The sequence below is a fragment of the Miniopterus natalensis genome, chromosome 1 (genome assembly GCF_054644295.1).
Source record: "Miniopterus natalensis isolate mMinNat1 chromosome 1, mMinNat1.hap1, whole genome shotgun sequence".
Classification (NCBI taxonomy): domain Eukaryota; kingdom Metazoa; phylum Chordata; class Mammalia; order Chiroptera; family Miniopteridae; genus Miniopterus; species Miniopterus natalensis.
Window position 1 is genome coordinate 64,742,646 of NC_142081.1, and position 24,889 is coordinate 64,767,534.

Consider the following 24,889-nt stretch of genomic DNA (forward strand, 5'->3'; position numbering starts at 1 on the left):
ATATCTGCTTTTAAAAAAATTTGGAAAATCTTAGGATTTCTTCTGGTCTTATAACAAAGTGGACTCTGGACCTCTACAGAAACAATCGTCAAACACTCCTGCAGTGTTCCCTTAGACAGCTTTGCCTCGTTTCTGTGGCTTAAGCAGGGACTTCTCAGAGAAGGCGCGGTTCTCACTGCAGATACCTCACAAAGCCATGAGCAAAAGAAACGTTTAGTCACATATCTTTCAAGAACTCCCTGCAGGCTGGTGTTGCAAAGGATAAGCAAGGTACTCAGTCTTGCTGTCGTTTTCCCGTGTCTCTTTTTCAGTTGGTGGTCACACTGGCTTCCTTCTGACGCAGTCTTTCTTTCTGTTGTTTAAGAAGAAAAGTGAGTTTATTATCATTCCTTTTTTTTTCTAATTTTTTCATGTTCCCCAAATTTTGATTAGTTTCTCAAATTTTGGTCTAGAATTCTGGAGTTGTACCATATGCTCTAGAAATAACAGTATCTCTAGCCTTCTTTCCTGAAACCCTCGGTTACCTGCCCCTTCCGACCTATCACCCTTCCTCTCCAACAAACAAACAAAACTCATAACCAGCTAGTAAGCCAAATATATCCATCTGAAATGCTGACGGTTATCATTCCAGGCTGTTGCTCTGTGACAAAAGTGCTCTCTGTAGTGTTACTCAAAGACTCTTCCCATCCCTAACCTTGGCCCACTAATGGAATTAGGGAATGCTCAAGAAATAGTTTCCAGGGAGTCTAGATATGAAAAGTCAAACTGGAAGATGACCCGATTTAGTCTCTACAGAATGGCAGGAGCTCCCGTTTGCCCCAGATGTTCTGCTCTGCTCCCCCTGAGTTTCCTTCCCCCCCAGGGACAACCTTCTGATGGGGAGGAGCATGGAAGTCTGCTGGCAGGATATAAAAATAAACATGGACCCTCACTGTTCTAGGACTTTGGAGAAGTAATATATTAAGCACAGTGATGGGTGTGTGTTAAGGGTGGGGAAATAGGAGGCTAAAAAAGAACTGGGAGAAGTGTCCTCCTTTGGAAAGAGCAGATGCAGAGAGGAGCACTTTGAGAATGGGTCCCTGAGATGTGATGTTACAGGGAATTACTATACTGGCCTAGATGTAAATGTAAGTTGATGGTTTTAAACACCCATCCCAGGTTTGGATCCCATCCCTGATTTGTGAAATTAAATCAGGAATCAGTTTACAAGCTCTCCCTAATTTCTACCAAAATAAACAACAAAACAAGAAACGCTAACAAGTTTGAGCATCGCAGTTGGGAGCTGGCTCACAGTGGAGGTCAATCTGCAAAAAAACAGCACTGTTTCCCTTTTGTCTACAGCAGCGGTTTTCAACCTTTTTCATCGCATGGCACACATAAACTAATTACTAAACTTCTGTGGCACACCAAAAAATATATTTTTTTGCTGATGTGACAAAAAATAGGTATAATCTTGGTTCATGCGCACTGGATGGCTATTGTCGTGTTGGCTGTTGCCATTTTTTTATTTGACAGTCTAAGGGAAAAGTGGTCAGTGCCCCTGACTAAATAGTCAGGTGTTGCAGGTTTTAAAAATTTTGGGGGCACACCGGGTGGAAATCGCTGGTTTATAGAACTGAGTCCATTCTCTTTGCCCCTGGAAATAAGGTTTGGCTGTCAAAGTTAGGACGGAAGCCCGAATAAGAGGCTTGGGAAAAGGAGGGGAGGCCAATCAGGGAGGAAGATAAAAACCAGGCTTGAGCCCACTGCCACTGAAAACCCTGCAAAAGCGTGGAACGAACAGAGTGTCAGCGGGCACGGAGCACGTGTCCCTCGGGCAGGCTCCGCGCACCGCCCGCCGCTTCTCCTGAGCAGGCCGCGCGGCCCTGACTTCGCTCCTCACTCGGCAGCCTCGCTCCGCACTCGCTTAGCTGCAGGCGGGGCTGCGACGAAGGACGCCACAGTCAGTCAGTGGAAATAATCTCATTTATCACATATGCTCCACTTAGACTGTCCGAGGAGTTGAGGCTGCTGACAGAAAGTACTTGGGATACCAAAGGAGACGCTAAGTAGCTGTCGTAGATCAGGGCACAGGGAAGGTAGGGTCTGAAAATCAAAGGGAGGACAGTGATCCTCCCACTTGCTACTCGCTGCTGTTCCCCACTGCAGCGTCAAGCAAGGCTGCCGAAATTCGCGGTGACAAAGGAAAACAGCTAACATTTACTGAGCTCTTGTTATGTGCTAGGCACTGTACATGTCTCTTCTCAGCTTCCTCAAAATAACCCTAAAGCAAAGGTAATCCCTCCCTCCCCTCCCTCCCCTCCCTCCCCTCCCCTCCCCTCCCCTCCCCTCCCCTCCCCTCCCCTCCCCTCCCCAGGAGAAAATAACTTCACTAAGGTTTTACAACCAGTAAGTGGCCGAGCTGGGATCTGAACCCTGACGCCTTGGGTTCATAACCATTGAGCTATTCCAACTATTGTCTGTAACAAACAGGTGGAGATTCATTGTAAACCACCCTGAAAACGTGACCGTGGAGGACAACCTGGCCTCACAGCGAGGAAGCCTGACCAGGCTGCTGGTTTCTAGGACAGGGAGGGACTGCCGGGGGCCCAGCGTGCGGTCCTGGTTTTGTCATCTATTTGTGAAGTGATACTAGGTAGGCTGTGTCTTTCTGCTTCTCAGTTTTCCCAACTATCAAAAGAGGAGAAGCCCTGCCCTTTTCTTTCACAGGGAAAAGAAACTGATGAGGTTGTGAAATGCTTGAACACTTCAGGAGAAAGGTGCTTTGGGATAAGGGGGATCATGGCATGGGGCGTGGGGTGTGGAGGGCTCTGACTGGCAACTGACTGGAGTTGGCTTATCAGGAAATGACCTTTGTCGAGTCTGGCGGGCGGGCAGACACGCGGAGCTGTTTCCTCCCTCCCTCCCCCCCCCCCCCCCCATGTATGTGTATTCTATCTACCCTATGTTACTCTGGGGCAGGAACTGGGAATCTGGATACTACCTGCCACTCCCCTGGGGCTTATCCTTTAAATGCAGACACACTCCTGGGTGCACCTCAGTAATAATGAAAAAAATTTGAGGTTATGCTAAAAAAAAACGCATCTCACCAGACTGGCCGTGGGGTTGATTTTCTTTGTCTCCACTTTCTTCTCTGACGTCAACTTGCTGACCGATTCCTGAGCCATTTTCAATCTGAAATTGAAACAGGGAGTGGGGAGGGCAGAGGGGCAAGAGGAAGGGGGAGACAGAAGAAAAGAAAAGGGGAGAAGTCAGGTTAAACGGAAAGCCAACGGGTGCCGGGTTAGCGATCGGCAGTCTGGAAGCAGAAGGAAGGTTTCAGTGCTTTCCATCATTACGTCCAAACTCCGGTTCCGTGTGAAGGTGCGACTGTGCGCTACCAAAGGCGAGCTGCCTTCCCCGGCTGCGGGGCTCAGCCAGATGCCTTCGGAAAGTCTGCGCTTTTGTGACCAACGCAGGAGCTTCTACCCTACAGGAAACTGCCGCAGCCCCTTTGTCCTTCATGTTCACGTCACGCCTCCCTGACTTGGGACCCACCCACCCAGCAGACAATGTGGACACAACTTTGAAAACTGAGGTTTTCAGGAAACACGAAAACTACAAATATTACAATTCACCAATTCACATCAAGAAAATGGAAAACCACCCAAAGAATGGGACAAAATATCCGTAAATCATGTATCTGGAAAGGACTTGAATTCAGAACACATGAAGAACACTTACAGCTCAGAAGAACAAATTACCCTATTAAAATACAGGCAAAGGATCTGAACAGACATTTCTCCAAAGATGATGTCTAAATGGCCAATAATCACATGAAAAAAAAGGCTCAGCAACTTTAGTCATCAGGGAAATGCAAATTAAAATGAGACAGATACTTTTTTACATTCGCCAGGAAGGTTAGAGTCAAAAAGAAAGACAAGTGTGGGAGGCGAGGGCTTGGAGAAACCGGAACCCTGACGCATTACTCATGGGGGCGTAGAATGGTGCAGGCACTTTGGCAGTTTCTCAGAGTGTTAAACATAGTTACCGTACGACTGCAATTCCACTGCTAGGTATATAAATATATGTATAGGCAAGGAAATAAAAATGTATGTCCATATAAAAATTTGCACATGAATGTTTACAGCAGCATTATTCATGAGAACCGAGGGTAGAAACAACCCAAATTTTCATCAGCTGAAAAATGGAGACAACATGCAGTACATCCACATAGTGAACTATTACTGGACCATAAAACGGAATAAAATGCTGATACATGCTACGAAGTGGATGAACCGCAAAAATATTAAGGGAAGTGAAAGAAGCCAGCTACAAAAATCCATGTATGATATGATTCCATTTATGTGAAATGTCCAGAAGAGGCAAATCCAGAGACAGAAAGTGGGTTAGCAGTGCCAGAGGCTGGGGAAGGGGAGAATGGGGAGTCAGACAATATCAACTGTTGCTAAGGATCTGGGGAAATGCGAACTGCAGACACCTGCGCTAGGCAGTGTAAACTGGTACAGCTGGCTCTGGCAAAATCAAGTAAAACTGCAAACATGCATACCCTATGAACCATCAATTCTTCTTCTAGGCAGATACTCAAAAGAAACTTTGATTTACAGGCACAGGGCTTTTACTGTGGCAATATATGCAGTAATGAAAAATTGGAAACCTAATGATTAGGTTCAATGGGGTAATGGATAGGTGGTAATAGTAAATACTAGCAGACATTTATTGGGTGCTTACTCCATGCCAGGTACAGTTCTACCTGTTCTATTTGAATTAAACCATTTATTTCTCATGACAACCTTGTGAGACAGGAACTTTCACCATTCCTATCTTGCAGGTCTTAACCACCATGCAATACTGCTTTTTTATTATATTCATTTAATGGAATATGGGATAACCATGAACTAGATATATTTTTATTGGCTGAGTGTCTTATCAACAATTACATGGGACAAGTGTGGTCAGGTCCTCAGCCGCTATGGAGGTGCCTCAAAAAATTAAGAATAGAGTTACCATATGACCCAGCAACCGGTCTTCTGGGTATCTACCTGAAAAATTTGAAAACATTTATTCACAAAGATATACACACTGCTATGTTCATTATTCATGGTGGCTAAGACATGGCTAAGACAGGAAACACCAAAGTGTCTTGCAGTAGATGACTGGGTAAAGAAGATGTGGTACATATAGGGGTTGGCAAAAGTAGGTCTACAGTTGTGAGTATGCAAGACAGAGTTTATTCTTGTATTATTTATTATTGTATGATTTATTTGTATTATGCCTTCTTGTTATCATTATTATTTTGTATCCTTACTTATGATTTATCTTTTGATGGTTGGTAATTTAACCTACTTTTGCCCACCCCTGTATATGCAATGGAATACTACTCAGCCATAAGGAAAGATGAAACACTGCCATTTGTGACAATATGGATAGACCTTGAGAATATCATGCTAAGCAAATAAGTCAGACAGAAAAAGTTAAGAATCATATGATTTCACTCATATGTAGGATATAAGACTGAAAGCAACAAATAAACAGGAAAAACAAACAAAACAAAACTCACAGACACAGATAACAGTATGGTGGTTACTAGAGGGAAGTGTGTGTGGTGTGGGTAGTAAAGGGTTAAGGGGGTCACATATATGGTGACAGGAGGAGACTTGACTTTGGGTGGTGAGCACACAATACAATACACAGATGATGTATTATAGAATTGTACACCTGAAACCTATATAATCTTATTAACCAATGTCACCCTAATAAATTTAATAAAAAAACAATTACAGATATCAGAAACATGGTGATACAGTGAAGAGGCCATGTAGCATGATGGTCACATGCTCAGGCTCCAGAGCCTGGCTATAGGATTAATTTACTACTTTTTCACCCTGACCTCTCTGTGTACCTTGGTTTCCCAGAAAAGGAGATAATAACAGTGCCTACTACATACAGCCCTTGAAAGGATGGAAATAGTACAGCTCCAGGTACAGTGCAATCACTCAATACATGTTCCTTACTATTGTCCCTGCATGCAATGTGCCACATTGTATATATGATTATAAATGGTACCTATACAACTGTTGTTCACAGATGCCTGCATATGTGTGTAAACATACATATAAACCTCTATCTATGTTTATATACAGGCTGGAAAGATACTCATTAGTTTCATGATAGAGGTTTTTACTAGAAAGATGGAAGAAGAGAATGACTTTGGGAGGTTGTATGTAGAATAATACAATTTAATTTCTATAATGCCTCATTTTTTAAATTAAAAACTCTAAAACAATACTTAGTAAAATGTGGAGAGATAATTCCAGGTGGTGGGAATATGGGTGTTATGCTATTCTTCGTATGTTTCTTTATTTTAAAAATTTCCTCAAAAATATTTTAAAAATACTAAATATTAAAAAATCTCACACTCTTTAGAAAATGAACATGCTGATGCAAAGCAAAGACCTAAAACCAAGATTACTCTTTCCAGCAAGGTTATCATTTAGAATCGAAGGAGAGATAAAGAGTTTCTCAGACAAGAAAAAGCTAAAGGGGTTTATTACCACCAAATCAATATTACAAAGAAATGGGCAACATCTGCAATACTCTCAACAATGAAAATAAATTTAAAAAAATGTTAAAGGTAATTCTCTAAGAAGAAGGCAAAAAATAAAAAATATGAAACGAAAATATTGAAAAGAAAAAATTCTTACTGACAAAGGCAAACATCATAAAAGCAGCGGATCAACCAACACTAAAGCTAGTACATAGGTTAAAAGGCAAAAGTAGAAAGATCATGTGTAATTACAACAGTAAATTAAGGGATACACACGCACACACAAAAGAAGTAAAATACAATTACAAAAAACATAAATGTGGACGGGGTGAGTAAAAATAGTGTGATTTTAGAATATATTTGAATTTAAGTGACCATCAACTTAAAATAGACTGCTATAAAAATAGCTTAGTATATGTGAAGCATATGTTAACCACAAACCAAAAAACTGCAAGAAATATATAAGAAATAAAGTCATCAACTTACAAGAGAGGAGAGCAAGAGAACAGAAACAGAGAACTACAAAAATAATCAGAAAACAATGAATAAGATGGCAATAACTGCAGACCTATCAACAATTATTTTAAATGCAAATATAAATAAATTAAATGCTCCAATCAAAAGATGAATGGATAAAGAAAAGGTGGTACATATATATACAATGGAATATTACTCAGCCATAAAAATAATGAAATCTCACCACTTATGACAACATGGATGGACCTAGAGGGTATTACGTTAAATGAAACAAGTCAGACAGAGAAAGATAAATACCATATGATTTCACTTCCATGTAGAATCTAAAAAACAAAACAAAACAAACAAAACAGAAACAAACTCACAGATATAGAGAACAAACTGCTGGTGGCCAGATTGGGGGGGGGGTTTGGGGGGCTGGGTGAAAAAGGTAAAGGGATTAAGAAGTACAAGTTGGCAGTTATAAAAACAGTCATGGATTGAAAAGCACACTTCAGGGAATATAGTCAATAATATTGCAATAACTATATATAGTGTCAGGTGGGTGAAAGACTTAAGGGGGGATTACTTCATAAGTTATATAAGTGTCAAACCACAATACTGTATACCTGAAACTAACGAAATACTGAATGTCAACTGCAATTTTAAATAATTGAAAAAACCACACATGCCTTTTCTTTAGAGCCTCAAATACAAATCTCTTGCTCAACATTAATCACCTACTTTTAAATATTGAAGTGGCTGAGTGTCTCAGCTCTTTACTTAGCTAATTATACACACTACTTAAAACATACGTTTAGTAATCTAATCTCCCAGCCCACATGCACAAGGTAGTTACAATGAATTCAACATGCTGACTTGTGCATCAGAAGAGAAATAAAAATGAGACAGAGATGAGCAATGATTTACAAAACCCAAGAAGAACTACATCTGCAAAGCTGCCCTGAAAACAGGCATTTCCCATCACTGACACAGGTCTGAGTGTATACACCACAATGCCTACTAAACTTTTCCGTTTGCAGCAATAACCATGACTATACTCCACAAAAGAAAAGAATTCACTGAAAGGATCAAGCCCAGGTCAGACTACATTGGGGACTCTGGCTATTAAGGGATTTGCAGACCACAATGATGGTGCTATGAGGCCACAGCTTGTAGCATCTACTCTTCTTGGCTTCTCTCCAGCAAGATTTGTTTTCAAAGAGAACACCTGTTAGTGACCCTTTAATCCCAATTCCAACAGTTGTGGTTTGGAATTACTCTCTCTCTCCGGGCCCCCTAAGGTTTAGGGAACTTTTTCTGGTCACCTTTTGCTTTAGTAGTTCCTTTTCACCTTTGAATTCTGGTCTCCTCTTTCAGAGTCGGTCTTCTACCACCCTCCTGCTCAGCATTGCCTTTTCCAATTCCTACATTCCTCAGCTGCCCTGCAACCACTCTCCACACTGGCCATGTAGAGACAGGGGGGCTGGGAGCCAGCCTAAGGTCCTGTCCCCACTGCAAACCTTTTCCTACTGGTCAGTAGCTGGCTGCACTGCAGACCACAAGCAGCTATACATACTCCAGGACAATTCTGATCTCAGTGGTCCCATCCCGCTCTTCTCCTAAAGTTCTCATTCAATTATTATGCCTCCCTTCACAGGGCACTCTTGAAAATCATACAGGATTGGGAGAAGGCAAAGCTTGGTGGCAGGTAGCTTCCAGCATCCGCTAGACTTGATTCTAATTCTAACTCTGCCAGTTATTAGAAGACCTGGAGCAAGTTAATCAACTTATGTAAATTTCAGTTTCTTCACCTATGAAATGGAGGTTCATATCAACCAGAAGGTATAGTTGTTAGGATTAATTGAATTAATATATGGAAAACATCTAGTATGTCTGGTATATAGCAAGTGGTCAATGAAGGATAACTATATGGAATCTTCTGTCACGGAAATGGAGAAACTGCTTAAGAATGCATGGTAACAGTCCTGACTACAAATTAAACAAGGGGAGCTATTAGCTAAGTGCTACCTTGCAGTGATATCATTTAGATGTATTCTGAAAGCAAACCAGATCAGCTATTGCTATTACCCTGAGACTTAACAAACAAAAGAACTCACCTCAGTTTTGCTGATTCTAAAAGTCCTATTTAGAAGCTAAACTTTGGTGCAGGTATGGGAAAAATTCTTCAACCAAATAAATAAGAGAAATTGTTTAAATTTCAAAACAAAGGTTGCATCTACTTCCTTATATTTTTTCTAAGTTTCAGAGAGGTAATTATTATAAATAAAATTTACATTTGAGATATTATCGAACTTGGGAGTAAGTATATATTTTTTTCATATTAACCTTGTTTTTCTGATAACCAAAATAACATTTGTTTCTTAAAGAAAACTTATGTTTATACACTTAAAAATTGTATTTTCAATTTATACTATATATCTAAAATCATAAAGAAAAAAATGAGACTCACTGGCCATTTAAATAATTTCCCCCTACTGTAGTTAAGACATAACTTGACCAGGTAATGAAAATGATCCCATACAAAACTCTCGGCTAGACCATAAGGTACATGAGGGTCGAGACGGTGGCTCTCATTTTTACTGCTGTACCCCTGATCCTTGATCCAGAAGCTGGCATGCATATACATGCCATGAATGAATGGAGACCTAGAGAACAAAACAGGAAAAAATCCTTTCCTTTCCCAAAATACTGCTCACTGGTGTGTCTTGAAAATGCTGAGCCCACTCGTCTTCAGTGGAACACAGCCTGTGCAGCTGCACAGGGCCCCTGCACAGGATTCACACCCTGCCCCTGTCAAGCAAGTTTTTCAGCAAGGGGCTCCACACACTGTGCAGTTGGCCCCGCCTAAAACTGTCTAGGACATGTAGAGTCTTTTTTTTTTTTAATCCTTACCTGAGGATATTTTTTTCCATTGCTTTTCAGAGAGAGAGTGAAGGGAGAGAGAGAGAGGAACACTGATGTTAGAGAAACACATCAATTGGTTGTGCCCAGACCAAGGCTGGGGATTGAGCCCGAAACTGAGGTACGTGCCCTTGGCCAAAATCAAACCTAGGAGCCTTCAGACAGCAGGCTGATGCTCTAACCACTGAGAAAACCAGCCAGGGCTAGTCATTTTTATTAATAAAGCCAAATATTTTTCAACTCTTTTTCCCAGGGTACATTTAGTACATGAAGAAAGGTAAATTTGGTTGGATACAGTTGATGCCTCCCACCCGGGTTCATGTATCTTATACTGTGTTGTGATCATTTCTAGGCACCTGCCTTGTACACTAGACTGCAGCTCCTCAAAAGCAGCGGATACAACTTCATTGTCTTTCTTTCCTCAGCATCTCGTACAGCACCTGGCATATAGCAGGTGATCAGTGAATACTGAATAAATAAATGAATAAATGATTACAAGTGATTAAGCTCTGAAGTATAAAAATTCAGGCACCAAGAATGGTTATGGGGGAAAAAATGCAAGTCCATTAAGGTCCACTAAAATATTAAGTTCCTTAATGTCACCTGCGTACATCACCAGTGCTCAAGACTGATGATCCCTCAACATGCAAACCAGCAAATCTCACTAGATTCTCTGTATGGCCTTAACAATAGAGTCCACGTGAGTTTTTGAGGACAAGGTTGCTTTTGAGCTGATTTTGTATCATATCTAAGATAAGAAACAAATGCTTAATATCCTGACAATCCAGCTATGTTATGAACACTGGAATGGCAGAACGCATGGGTAAGTCTTAAAAACTGCTTTGACCTGACAAGAGATTGATGGTAGGTCTGTCTGTCTGTATCTATCTCTTGAAAATGTTCTTTGAAAACTGTGGGCAAAGTGTCATAGACCCGCTGAAGAAATTCCCGTAGTTGCTGTTGTTGACTGCACCAAACAGACTCAGAATCAGTGTTCTGGTAATTACGTGGGAGAGACTGCAGACTGGAGGTCTGCTGTGCACTCGACCTGAGGATTTATGCACATTTAAATTGCTAACATTTGTAAATGCAGAGATTTCATGTAAGATTTCCCAGCTCTGACGTCTTATCCAAGTGGAAGGTACGGCAACATTGAGCGGCTGCAATGTTCTGTGCTGCAACCTCTCAGTTCCTGGCACTTCCTGTAACTCCTGTCGCACCCGCAGTCCTGAGGCGGTCAGTGATGCCATCTGTTGGCCTGCTTGCACAGTCGGTCTTTCTATACCCTGCACATTTTGCTCACTGTTGCTACTGCCTGGACTCTCTGAGCTTTGAGGTCTGGCTGGGAGACTTACTGGAAGGCTACTGTGAGAGTCCAGGAGTGCAGATGACTGAAACAGTCTTCTAAACGACCTGGCTCCCTCCAATCCATCTTCCTGCTGATGGACCTGGTCTCAGTTAATGATGCATAACTCTAAGAATGTCACTTCTCTTCTTGAAAACTTTCAGTGACTCCCACGCACTGTGGCCAGCTAACACTAGATATTTTAGGCTTTGTGGGTCATACGGCCTCTGGGGCTGCTCCACTCTGTTGCTGTGGTGTGAAAGGAGCCATAACAAATGCATGTATGAACAGCAATGCAATGCTGTGTTCTAATGAACTTTATTTACAGAAACCAGTGGTGAGTCGGATTTGGTCCATAGGCTGTAATTTGCTGCTCTTTGAATTATAGTATAAGATTCAAATCCCTTATACTGGCAATTAAAGCTCACCTACCTTCTAAACTTAGTTTACTTGTCTATCTTACCTTTACAGACCCAGATCTGGTTTTATATTGTCCTTAGACAAATCACTTAAACCCTCTGAGACTCAATTTCTGCTAAAAGTGGGAATAACGCCGAATCTCAGTAGCACAATCAGTGTGAAAATTAAAAACTATGTATGTGATTACTTACCAAATATGATTACTCTCCTTCACCTCCCTGTGCTCCCTGTCCCAAGCAAACCACTCTCCATTCTTTGTACCAGGCTTTCCTCACCTCCGCATCTTGCTCATACCAGTCCCTCAATGACTCTTTTCCTCCTTTCCAGGTGCTCAAATTCCTCCCATTCTTCATGCCCAGCTCAAGTGCCAAAGTCATGAAAGCTTCCTTCATCTCTCTCAGCTAGAAGTAATTGCTCTTTTCTCAAGTGAAAGGGCACTTTGTGCCTCTTTTAAAGCACTTAGGACGTTTCATCTGAGCACTGTATAGGTGTCTTATTTCCTTTACCCACCGGGACTGCTGGACGACAATGATCACACCCTGTGCGTATCTGGTCTCCCTGTTCCTATGGCCAGCACTGGGCCACACACGGATCAGGCGTCAGCAAAATATCTAAACAACAGATGAATGACTCGCACTCATAGCTTTTTCTTTCCTGCCTTAAATGAGTATACGTATTTAGTAAATACCTACAGTAGTAGAATGATTATCTGCTGCATTTGCATTGCATTTATCCTTGGGGGGGAAAAGCAAAAACATTTAAACATATAGTTCCAGTTACTGATTAGCTGACTGAGTCCTAAATAAGGAAAAAGAAAGGGTGCTCGAGGCCACCCGAATGTGCTCAATATTTATACACGTCAACATGTGCTTTCCAGGATGCCTAAAAGTACCCACATTACTTAGCCCACAGGAGACTAAGGCTCAGAGAGGTTACACAACTCATCCCAAATCTCACTGAGGTGGTAAAAACTCTGCATTTGGTCAGAAAACTCGCTGGTTAGACAATTTCTAGCTACATGCATATGCTCAATCTCCCCCCTGATCTACTGTTTATGAACCTGATTCTACTTTTGTTTCTGGTCTAAATACTTGCTCTAAATGAGTACTTATAGGCAAATACTAAATGTGGTTTCAAAGGTTATGAGGCACCCCCTTTGAAAAATCACTATATAGGGGGAAAAAAATATAAATAAGTTAGAAAGAAAATCACTACTCTCAAGTCCTAAGTGCCTCAGTAAAGCTGACTTCGGAAAGCCCTGCCTTTTCTTCTTTTTCTTTATAATGCATAGGATCCTGAGGAGTTACTGAGGGCTCCAGTAAATTCCATTTCTGCCAGTCTACAGAGGAAAGACACAGTGTGAGATGAGACAGTGACACGTCTCCTGATGTTCCTGCTCAGCCCTTACTCTGTGGAAGTGATTTGTAACCTTGCTTCCATAGGAGAAGCGCCTGGGGAGGGAATTTTCCTCCCACTTAGAATGTAGAAAGCTGCTAAGAGGCATTGTTCCCATCCTAACCATGAAAAGAGCTGGATAATGTATAAATAAAACCATACTTTTTAAAAAAAAATATTTTTTATTGATTTTTATAAAGAGAGGAAGGGGGAAGAATAGAGAGAGAAACATCGACGAGAGAGAAACATTCATCGGCTGCCTCCTGCAGGCCCCCTACCGGAGATCGAGTCTAACCCAGGCATAGGCCTGGCATCGAACCGGAGACCTCTCAGTGCACATGATGACGCTCAACCAACCAAACCACACTGGCCAAGGGCAAAAAAATCATACTTTTTCTTTAACAAGCGAGCTGGGGTCACATGGCAGCTAAGTGAACTGCATCCTGAAGAGTGACAGGCCTTTTCACTTAGAGGCTTAGGCACCCCAGGACTACAACTTCATCTGGGAGGTCGTAACACTGGGCATACTGTGGGCTTTCTACAGGCTAGATTTATATGCCTGCCACTAAATCAAACCATTTCAGAATGCGGCCATATAAGACTGAAGAAGTACACTATTCTTTGTTCTTTTGACATTCAGTATTTCATTGATTCATGGTGCACAAGGCAGAATATGCTGAAATCAGCACGAAGTATAAATAAGAGAAGAGCTGTCATTTTTGACCATAGGAATGAACCACACCAACCAGTCAAGAGATAAGTGAAATATTGAGCAGGTGAGGTAGATAGAGGGTTCAGGCTGTTTTATACCCTTTGTCACTATTGGAAAAACAATATTTTAGAGCAATGTTTTCAAACTGTCTTCCAAAGAGCCTTAACATTCAGCAAAGATGTTTCAGGGAGAGGAGGAAGAGTTAGGAGACCCTCTAGACCCCTAACATCTGCAAGCCCTGCTTCAACCAGGAAGGTTTTATTTTATCTGTTTTATATGTTGGGGCTTCGCGCATGTTTTCATTCGGACATAAAGAGCTCTGCTGGTTTTTTTGGAAATAAAAAGCTGGAAAACCCTTGTGCATGGAATTCAACAGAACCCACTGAAACTCCTCGGGGCGGGGGGAGAAAAAAATAAACCACCTTCATCTTCAGGGGAATGACAGCCAATAGAAGTTTTTTCCCTAAAGAATTATCCAGAGGAATAGTAGAGATGGACAACTAACTAAGAAGACAAGGCTTTCTGAAAGGATGTTCTTCTGACAGCTAAAGCCACTAGATTTGACCTTTTGGGCTCTAGGAAAATATCAAATGTTTAAAAATCAGCAATATGGCCACTTCTACAACTCTTCTCTGCTTGTTACTTTCCAGATATGTTCTAATTCTGAGAGATCAACAGTCTCTGGCAAATACTCACAGACAGGCCCCTGTGAGGACAGATTCAGATGAGCTGAAATGTGGGGAACAGTAAGCACTCGTGGGGACATCCACTTACTTCCCATTCATAATAAAGACAGGAATTGCCTCCCATCCCATTATGATTCACTTTCTTTATGGTCTTGCTTGGAATTCTGCATTATCTTCCTGGCTTTGGCCCTACTCTACCTTCCAATTTCTATTTGCTTTTTTGCTTATAACAACCCTGGAATAAAAAATGAAATGGACCCATCTGATTAAATCCTGCCAAAGGTTCCTCCCAATTTAATTCTGTGACTGCAATTCTCTCTCTCTCTCTCTCTTTTTTTTGGTCACCTGCTCTTTCCCTTTCCCTCCCTCCCTCCCTCCCTCCCTCCCTCCCTCCCTCCCTCCCTTCCTTCCTTCGTTTCTTTCCCATTTTGAATAGCTTTCTGAATTGTAACAAAACTGCCGGCCTATTAACTTCTGAATAACTCTTAAGTATGAGTCTACATCATATTTTTAATTTAAAATATTACATAGGCAATTAATTGGTGTCTAGACACAACTCATCTCAAATCATGGCTCAGGGTGAGGGTATATGTGCTAAACAGTGGGGTTAATTTTAGTGTTTAAAAGTGAGTAAATGTTGTGGAAAAGGCAAAACAATGAAGACAATAATAAGATCAGTGGTTGTGGAGCACCAGGGAGAGATGACTAGGCAGAGCAACGAGGATTTTTAGGGCAGCGAAAATACTCTGTATGATGTCATAACGGTAAATACAAGTCATCATATATTTGTCCAAACACCAAGAGTGAACCATAAAGTAAACTATGGACTTTGGGTGATTATAATGCATCAGTACAGGTTCATCCTTGTTGCCTTTTTCAAAGGTACCATTCTGATGAGTAATGTTGATAATGGGGAAGGCTACGCATGCATGGGGACATATGTGGGAAATCTCTGTACCTCCATCTCAGTTTGGTTATAAATCTAAAACTTCTCTAAAAAAAATAAAGTCTTTTTTAAATGAGGGGGGGAAAAAGGCACCTGGTCAGATGGCTCAGTTGGTTGGAGTGTCCTCCGGTACACCAAAAATAAAAACAAAAAAACCAAGGTTGCGGGTTCCATTCTGGGTTAGGGCACATGCCCAGGTTGCAGGTTTGATCCCCGGCCAGGGTGTGCACGGGAGGCCACGGATCGATGTTTCTCTCTCACATTGATCTCTCTCTCTCTCTCTCCTCCTCTGTCTTTCTCCTTCTCTGTCTAAAATCAATAAAAACATATCCTTGGGTGAAGAGTAAACAAAAAAGAAAAAAAAAAAGGGTAAGAGAATACTGTTCTGTTTTGAACATCTATTGGTGGTATTTGTTAGAAATTACCTTAAATGATAGTGGCCAATGCATTTTAGCAAGTAGAAAAATATACAACCTGGTAATATTACTGAGGCATACTTGTTAATAAATCATTCCTTTTCTGTAATGCGGAGAATAGGACCAAGGAAGGGACGTCGGGAGTGCAGAAGTTTTTGCCTACAGAGCTACCAGCTTCAAAGAGGAAACTATATCAGCACTGTGTGATCCAGAAACATGAATCACTGCACAACCCAGACCATGTACACATCTTGACTGAAGATCCTGTAAGTCACACTGTGGATAAAGGCAAAGAAAAGGGAGGCTTTGCAGGGAATGAAGTTCATGAGATGCAGGATGGTGAAAACATGAAATCTGAGTGGCCGTAACATGAGTCTCTTTAAAGAAGACTTACTGTCACTCATCACTAAGGGGGGGGGTCAAAGCAGTCCATGTGCCAGCACGTGTAGCAGTGGGCCTCTAAGCCAGCGGGCCACAGGGGATGCCTGAAAAGTTCCCTCAAAAGCAGGAATAAAAGCTGAAGACCCAAACCACACCACTAGACTAATCCTAAAATTTAAAGACGCGTCAACCCGAATCTCTCTAATGGGGACAAGAACTCTTCATTCTGGTGACTGTTCTGAAATACATGGAGAAACATCATCAACAAAGGAACATGAGAAAAACATGCCTCTGTCACTGGCCCAGTAAATTCTGGCCTTAGGCCCTTTGAATGGTGGATAAGGTTTTGGTGGGATGGAAAAGGAATTGGCACCTACTGGAGATCACACTTGTAAAATGAATTACTTGCCAGTCTGACTACCCAGTATGGGTTGGCTTTAGCAAACGTGATTAGAGAGAGCTCCTTCTAACAGCAAATGATGGTATATTTATGGTCTCCCTTTGGGAAATATGATCAGAGAAGAGGTATAAGAAGCTGCAAAGTGAAATACCAACTGGCTATTTACTCCTTTGTTATGAGCTCCTTGCAGCCTTGGAGGCCGGAGAACAAAGAACAGCAGAAAGGAGGCTGGAAAGGTGTGGAGGTGCTTTCTCAACTAGGAAAGCTCAGCACCACGTGATTTATGCCACTTCAGATGGAGAAGATTGAGGGTAATACCCCCCAAATATTATTTTTTATTTGTCACCATTAAGTCTGAATTTTAAACAGATTCTTGGCCTGGGGCTCATATCCAGCAGCTCGTTCAACTTTAGCACCTGTCTCATCCCCAGTAGCTTTTTCAGAACTGTGACCTTCACCAGGAAGCTCCGTGAACTTTCCCAATTCAAACTTGAGCTTCTTCAGTATTTTGACTTTTCTAACAAAGATATGGAGCGGATAAATAGACTGGCAAGCCTCTTCTACTGTGTCTTTTCCAATGTTATCTGGAGTCAATGTATTGACCACTCCTTTCAAGTCATTTATTCTGTGCCTCTCGGGTAATGATTTCCATCATCTTCTTTCAGATTTGCCAGACCTATTGATGCCGAACACAAGAGGTGAGGTCTTCCGAACCTGATTGTTGCATTTTTTAGAAAAACCAACACAGAATAGATGAATAACCATGAGTAGTCTTGAACATGAGCTTCAATCATGCTCTGTCATTTTTTGACCATGGAGCACATTTTGTCACAGGTAAGATCCATGCCACAGAAATCAGTCAGGCAGTTTTTGCCCTTAACGTCCTCAGTAATTAGTTTGCATTTTCTAAATGCAACTTCATCATTCTGCAGATCAGCTAGGCTCACTCCAAAAACACAGCCCTTGAGACCATCAGCTGCAATTTTAGTTCCTCAAATTCTCGTGACTAGTGTTTTTCCAATATTTCTCATATTGAACATAGCTGGTGCTTTCACATTACACCAATCCTTCTTAGAAAGTGGGTCAACTGCTTTCTTCTTGGCTCCCTTTTCATAAGGTACTTGTTCTTACCCACAACCACTGTGCTGCCCAGAGAGCCAAGAGGGAGGGTAATATCTTGATCTTTTCCTCACGAGGTCTACCTGAAGCATAGCTAGCACTAACGTCATAGGGTGGTTTTAAACATGCTTTTAGAAGGACATGGCTATGCCAGGCCATGCTCCAGTCATTGCCTGGTAATCTGCACATTAGAGGTAAGGCTCTGGGTGCTCTCTAGGGTTTGTTTGGGGCCTTTTGATAATCCTCAGCTCTCCATGAGGTACTATCCTCAGTTCACCGAGTCAGGTTGTTTCTCCATAGCTGGGGGAAAAGGGGCTAATATCCAACTTCGGTTCTAAATTACTAAGTGCAACCACAGAGACCTGCCAGGGGCTGAAGGAACCTCCCTTATTTCTATCCTTCTGGACAAAAACTACCTCTCCAGGTATTTCTGAATTCTTGATAAAACTATTACACACGGAAAATAGTTATGGAAGTGAATGAAATAAGTCAACCTTCACTGTCAGTAAAAAACAAACACCACAAAGACCAAACTCCTTAGTTCTCAGTGTAAAGAGAAATGTCTTCCTCATTGCAGCCGTTGATGAAAACATTACTGACTAGTTTATGTTTCCAAAGGGCAAGAAAATAAAACTGAAAGATGAGAGCCATAGACAATATGAAATAATGAGTAACCCCACAATCAGTTATCTCAGACAGACCAGCAGGACCACATACTTGAACAGACACACACTCTTCTATGCTCCTTCTCTCTAAAGAGTCTGACCCTTGACCCTGAGTACCCCTCACCTCCACGTTTCTCCCCAGGTCAGCTTCAAGCAGGTCTGAGATGAAAAGACCTGGCTCCTTACACATCAGAATCTAGTCTCTAAAAGTTAGTCCATGATAAATCAGCCCATCACTTCTACTTCCTAAATGTGACAATTTTCCCTACCCCATTCTTAAGCTATTTTTCTATTTACAATGAAGGTAGTCTTCTTACAGACCAAAGTTCACCAGCTACAGGGTCAGCCACTTCATGGTTTTCACGGGCTATCACTTGTAGCACCCAAACACATTTTGAAAGCAAATGATTAATTGCAGAACAAAAGCCGCTTCCGTTTGCAGAGCTTCTCCCCCAGGCCACAGGGGAGTGGAAGTGGGGGGGGGGGGGGGTCCCTGGACTTGCCCTGGAATGCATGATCAGTTAAAGCCAATCACTCTGCACTTGGTAGACGAAACACCCCGAGCCGCCCGGCGATGTAGGTGCGGAGTGAAAGGTAACAGCATTGCATTTCCTTGCTCGGGGAGAGGTAGGTGTCTGGGAGACAGATTGGAAACTGAAGTCGGCCCTGTGTCATAAATCTGCACATTTAATTGCAATGCACGGCTAGTCTTTGGAAGGCCTTTCCAATCCTGATAATGAAGACATGCATGTGCTTGTAGACGCCAACTCCCCCCTTTGATTTTGAAACCTGCACCACCTACTGAGTCTCACCAAAAACTAGAACTGATCAGAGGCTGTTTGCACGGTGACTAAAACAAAAGGTTGAGGGAACAGGGGAGATTGTGTGGAGCAGGCAGCCTTTCTGGCGCCCCTTAAATCATACTTCCCAGGCAGACCCCTATTCCATCTAGTCTATGCCCAAGGCAGGAGCTGTCAGGAGGCCCACAGATAAGCAATTTAGAAATATTCTAGCTGAATGAAGGAGACTTACTTTGGGTTTCCATTGCTGTCTGCCAAGCTAGGGAAATAGAGTGCAGACAGATGCTCTCTAAGGTTCTTATTTGAGCTCCACAGAGGTTTGAGGCTTGGCATAGCCATGAACCCCAAGGATCTTCACTTTCTTTTTTTTTCTAGTTTTTTTTTTTTTTTTTTTTTAAAGACAAATTGAAAGTAATACAGTCAAGAACAGAGAAGGTGATTGTTTTATTCCATTGACTAATCTTTCTTGTTCTGAACATGTCTATTCTCTATATAACAAAGCTCTTAAGATTTTAAATCCTTGGGAAAAAGCAACCCATATGGGATGTATTTGGGGAATTCTACCACCAAAACCAAATAAATAAGGTCTCTCATCTATCAGCAGCAGACAGAAAATTCTGTAATCAATTTCAACGCAGCAAAAGAGATCACAGTGATTGTTTATTTGTTCAACAAATGTTAATTGAGCACCTACTATTAGTAAGGAAATATAAGGTGCTACAGAGAAAATGAAGAGTTACAAACTCTGCCCTTGTCTTCTAGGGCTTATGATTTATTTAAGGGAGGAATTGTCTATAACTAAAAGAATGAAAAAGAAATAACTAGTGCTATTGAAGAAACAACACCACCCCAGAATTCTGGAGAAAAGACAGCTCACAGAGATTGGGAAAAACTTCATGAAGGAGACAGTATGTGATCACTAGGTTGAATTCATCCAGAATAGGGTCTCATAGCTTGTACAGCAGTTAATACATAATAGTATTTTAAAAGAATCTGTTTAAATCAAGCTGATTAAGCTGCAAATTTATATTATTGGAATGCAAAATACAAATGCAGGCGAGGCTGACTGATGTGGACTGATGCACTCAGAGAGGAAAATGGAAAACACTGTGGCAGTTAGGCTGGCCCCAGAAATCACACTATGTGACTCTTCCAAAATGTGTGCTGAGCCTCCAAGTCCAGGCCTTTGCCATGTGATCTCCAAGAACATCCTTACCCCTTTCTTCTCTAAGTAACTGAATTTATCAGTGGTCAATACCCAGCTCATTTCCTACTTAAAATCACAGTAAATCAGGGTTGGAAGAGACCTTCAAGATGACCTAGGTCTAGCAGTTCCTAAACTTGGCTGAGCATGCAGCAAGATCCACTGGGGAGGTGTCCTCCTCCACCTCCAAAGCTTGCCTGATATATTTAAGTAAGGGATGGGTGAAGCCAAGACATTTATTGAGGTGAACAGACACAAAATGTGTTCTTGCTCTGCCTTCCCTGGGGGAGCTTCCTAAAACTATAGGTCCCTCCACTCCCCACCCTGGAATTATGATTTAGATTTGTTTACATTTCTACAAGGCTCTCCAGGTGATTTGGCAGATCTGCCGGATTTGCGAGCGACTGATCTCCAACGTTCTCCCAGTGGCTCCTGAGTCCCCTCTACAACCGTCTGCCTAGGCTGGTCCTGTTTATGACTAAACAGCTTCCGTAGGCCCTCCCTGGCTTACACATTTTTTTGTGATCATTTCCTCCTTCAAACTCTTACACCACCCAGGATCTTCAATGCTCACTTAGAATCATTTTGTTCTATGCTCTGAAGTCCTTTCCACATCAATAAACAATATTAGGCTCTGTGCTGAAGAAGGGACCATGGAAGACAGAACAAGGAATGGGTTTGTATTGAACAGGTGGGAAAATACACATAATTGTTATAAGAACAAGTTGGAATGAATTGCTAAAGGAGGGTAAGGAAAATATGCTGTCAGAGACCAGAAGAAAAGGTAGTTCTACTCAGAGGCAACTCAGAAAATTTCTAGAGGAGCTGGTGTTAGAGGTAACCGTTAAAAGGTGGTTATATTTTGACCAACAGGAAGTAACCAGGGACAACGCAAGGTAAAGAAATCATCCAGTGGGAATTCAAGGCAGGAACGTGCAGATGTGAGAAGCAGTGGGTCGTCATGGTGGGTACACGTGGGATGAGATACAGAAAATGAGGCTGGAAACTGAATTAAAAGCAAGGTTTTGGAGGCTCACGCTCTTATTTGGGAGAGAATATGAACACCTGAAAGAGCTCAGGCTTTAGCGTCAAATAAGAACCTGGGTCTTTTGCCCCAGTGCTATTGCTTACTAGTGAAACTGATGTTGGCAATTCGTTTACTCCCTCCTGTGCTTCCCTGTGAAACAGCAAAACACCTTCTTTACAGGGCTGTTCTTTCAAGGACCCAACCAATGAATGAATATAAATACCAACCTTATACATATATGGCTAATTCTCTTCCCTTCATTTCATCGGTGATAGAAAACAACAGAACATATTTGAAAAAATAGATGTGACCTAACTTAGGTTGTAGAAAGACAACTGGATACAAAAGAATACTGAAGAGGAAACTGAAAAACTATGGGCAGAGAGTACAGTTAGGAGGATGTTTCAATATCAGGTGAGAGATGAGGTCCTGAACTAGGGCAAAGCCCACTGTGAAAACAGGGTAAAGAAGGATAGCCACTGAGGAGGCAACACTGAGACGTCAGCAACTGGTGGGAAGTGAATCTTATGGCATTAAAGATGACTCGGGTTTCCAGCCTGTCTTTTGCTGTTAGGAAGATAGTGGTGCAATTGAAAGTTAGGGAACCAAAGAAGAGTAGGCCTCCGTGGAGACAGAATAAGTTCTAACGGGGATGGCTGAATTGCAGGGGAGGGCTGGGCATCCTGTGGGAAGGTTTGGTGGGCTCCAGGAGATCTGGGTCTAAGAATTAGAACTAAGAGGTTGGCGCTGGGTAGGAAGACTCAGGAGGCCTTGGCAAGAGGTGATAGGTGGAGCTGTGAAAATAGTTGGGACTAGCTAGGGGGAGAGCACTGAGTAGAAAAGAGGAACTCTGAGGTCTGAACCTTGGGGGAAGGTTCAGGCTTCAGGAAGAGCAGGCAAAGAGGAGCTACTGGAGAGGAAGGAGGAGTGGCCACCGCCACAGAAACATACTCAGAATACTGTCAGAGCAGCGAGGCGCTTCAAGCTGGAAGAAACCATCTTCAGAGTCAAAAGCTAGTAGTGGTAAGGAGTTAGAAAGAGCCATTGGATTTCACAAATAAGAAAGGTGGCAAAGTCTGCTAATGGTCTCAACATTCCTTTTTCCTGCTGCCGTTAGTCATAGAACCCATGAGTCCTTAGCTGGGCACATGGCTCCTGGACAAGCCTACATTTCCCGGGCTCCCTTGTGTACAGCCACGAGGCTAAGTTTTTCCCAATGAAACGTGTGCGTCTTCCAGGCCACACGCTTAAAAGGAAAGGCTGTGCCCTCCCCTTCCTACTGGCAGGAACTCGGCAGTAGCGATGCTGGTGGACATGATGCGAGCCATCTTCAACCCCGTGACTAAGGGGACACACCTTCATGGTGGCTGCCACAGGACAGAAGCAACCTGAGTCCCCCACATTCAAACAATTTGTGACTAAGGGGACACACCTTCATGATGGCTGCCACAGGACAGAAAGAACCTGAGACCCCCCCACATTCAAATAGCTTGCACTCAAATTATTATGCAAAAGTAAAATAAATATTTCTTGTTTAAGCAACAGTTATTTTGGTCTTTGTTATGGCGACTGAGGCTTTATCCTTAATGATACAGGAAAGAGTGAGTTTGTGCAAAGGAAAACGTAGCAAAGAAATTAACATAAACTCTTCCTTTAGGAAGCTAGAAGGAAGAGGAGAGCCAGAGGGAACAATAGTTTCCACAGAAAAGGGGCCCAAAAGAGGTGTTTTAGTGTGTGTTTTTTTAAATCAACGATTTTATAATTCTTACCATTTTAAAGTCTACTATCTTGCCTGGCTGGGGACGACCTAGGATCTAGGCAATCGGGGTTCGATTCCCGGTCAGGGCACATGCCCAGGTTGTGGGCTCGATCCCCAGTCGGGGGCGTGCAGGAGGCAGCGGATCAATGACTCTCTCATCATTGATGTTTCTGTCTCTCTCTCCCTCTCCCTCTCCTTTCCTCTCTCTGAAATCAATAAAGATATATTTTTTTAAAGAAAGAATTAAAAAACACACAAAGGGAATTTTTAATTAAAAAATAAATAAAGTCTATCTCCTCTCCTTATTCATGGCATAGTTTTAATTTTGCAGCAGTAATTTTAAATTTACTGCTTGGGAAAGAAGTGGGTTTTATTTTTCGTGATTACGATGATTCTGTTTATAAGTTAGCTCTTTGGGACACTTACTGTTTGTGGGTTCCACAGAGCTGCCTTCAACTGTGACTGAGGAAAATTCAAAGTTTTGCCAGCCAACTAGAAGGTGATTTGTATAATTAAATGGGTAAGTTAAATGGGTCCCTTAAAATATGAAGCTTCCTAGTAGTGAAGTGTACACAAACCATTTAACCACAAACGGAGGGCGAGGGAAGAGAAAGTTAACTTGTGAGAGGTTACTGTAATGATCATGGATGCATGTCAGCAGGAAAGCAGATTTCAATAAATGGAAATGTTAGCTCATGGAACTTTTTCCAGGAATAACTTTCTCATATGAGGAGAAGAATTCCTACATCGTCTACACTGCAATCAATGGCTTCTTTGTGGGTTGAGTGACGGTCTCTCTAAGTCCCCAACTCCTACTCCTAACGTGACCTGAGCAACAGGGAGCTCTGAGAACAGCTTGGGGATAACCCCACAATAGCTAGAACCATCTGCTGTCAAGGGGATGGCAGTTGCATCATTAACCATAATAGCTGCAAATAATATACTTAAAACAAAACCCCTGTTGGTGTTTAGCTGAACTAAAGAAACAGTAGTGTAAATTATAGCTATGTGCGTAACAGAATTTCTTATTTGCATTTCACATAAAATTCACCAAGCTCCTTATTCACTCATTACTTACCCATTATGGGTTTTTTAAATGGCACTTTGAAAGTTTGCTTTGGCTCAGGGTGAATTATTTGCCAAGACTTGATTCCTGGAGTCATGACTCCTCGGGGACTTCTTTACCTTTTGGCAAATTCATAGCTCGTTTTGTGGGTGGTAGTGGTTTGTGGCCTTTATGTATGTATGTGTGGTCATATGAGGGGAGTAGTCTTAGGATATCCTAAGTGGTGGAACATTTCATAAGGAAGGATCCTATATCCGGGAGTAATTAAACAGGGAGTGAGAGTAGTAATAAATGTAGCAGCAAAATTAGGTTACTTCTTTGCAACTACGCATGTGCTTGAATAATCTGCTGATTTAATGGTTGGAAGAAATGTGTATTACAAACATCCATAGAAGGTTTGTGTATCAAGAGGCACAAATACAAAAGTGCATGAAAAAGGTAAAATTGAGGAAAAGCTGTTTTGGAGAATAAAAATCCCGATGACATTTAATAAGCCATAAATGCAAGGTTGGGTACAGACGAGCAGAGGAAAGTATTTTTTTGCATGTACACTTTCCAAAAAAAAAAGTGGTTTTTAAGACCAACAGCAGTATTTTAGGGGAAGAACTGGGGACATAAGG

The 24,889-nt window shown here is 42.0% G+C and overlaps 1 protein-coding gene and 1 pseudogene across 2 annotated transcripts in view; both read right to left on the bottom strand.

The window, feature by feature from the left end:
* Nucleotides 1-227: 227 nt before the first annotated feature.
* Nucleotides 228-24,889, bottom strand: part of FMN1 (formin 1) — a 341,600-nt gene continuing 316,938 nt past the window's right edge. For both annotated transcript variants that reach the window (XM_087822443.1, XM_087822447.1), the window contains 2 exons: nt 3,090-3,174; nt 228-352 (listed from right to left, as the gene is read on the bottom strand). In XM_087822443.1, the coding sequence (XP_087678569.1) occupies nt 308-352; nt 3,090-3,174 (130 nt within the window). In that variant the 3' untranslated portion in view covers nt 228-307. The remainder of the gene's footprint in view (nt 353-3,089; nt 3,175-24,889) is intronic.
* LOC107542943 (small ribosomal subunit protein eS1 pseudogene) lies at nt 16,951-22,772 on the bottom strand (annotated as a pseudogene).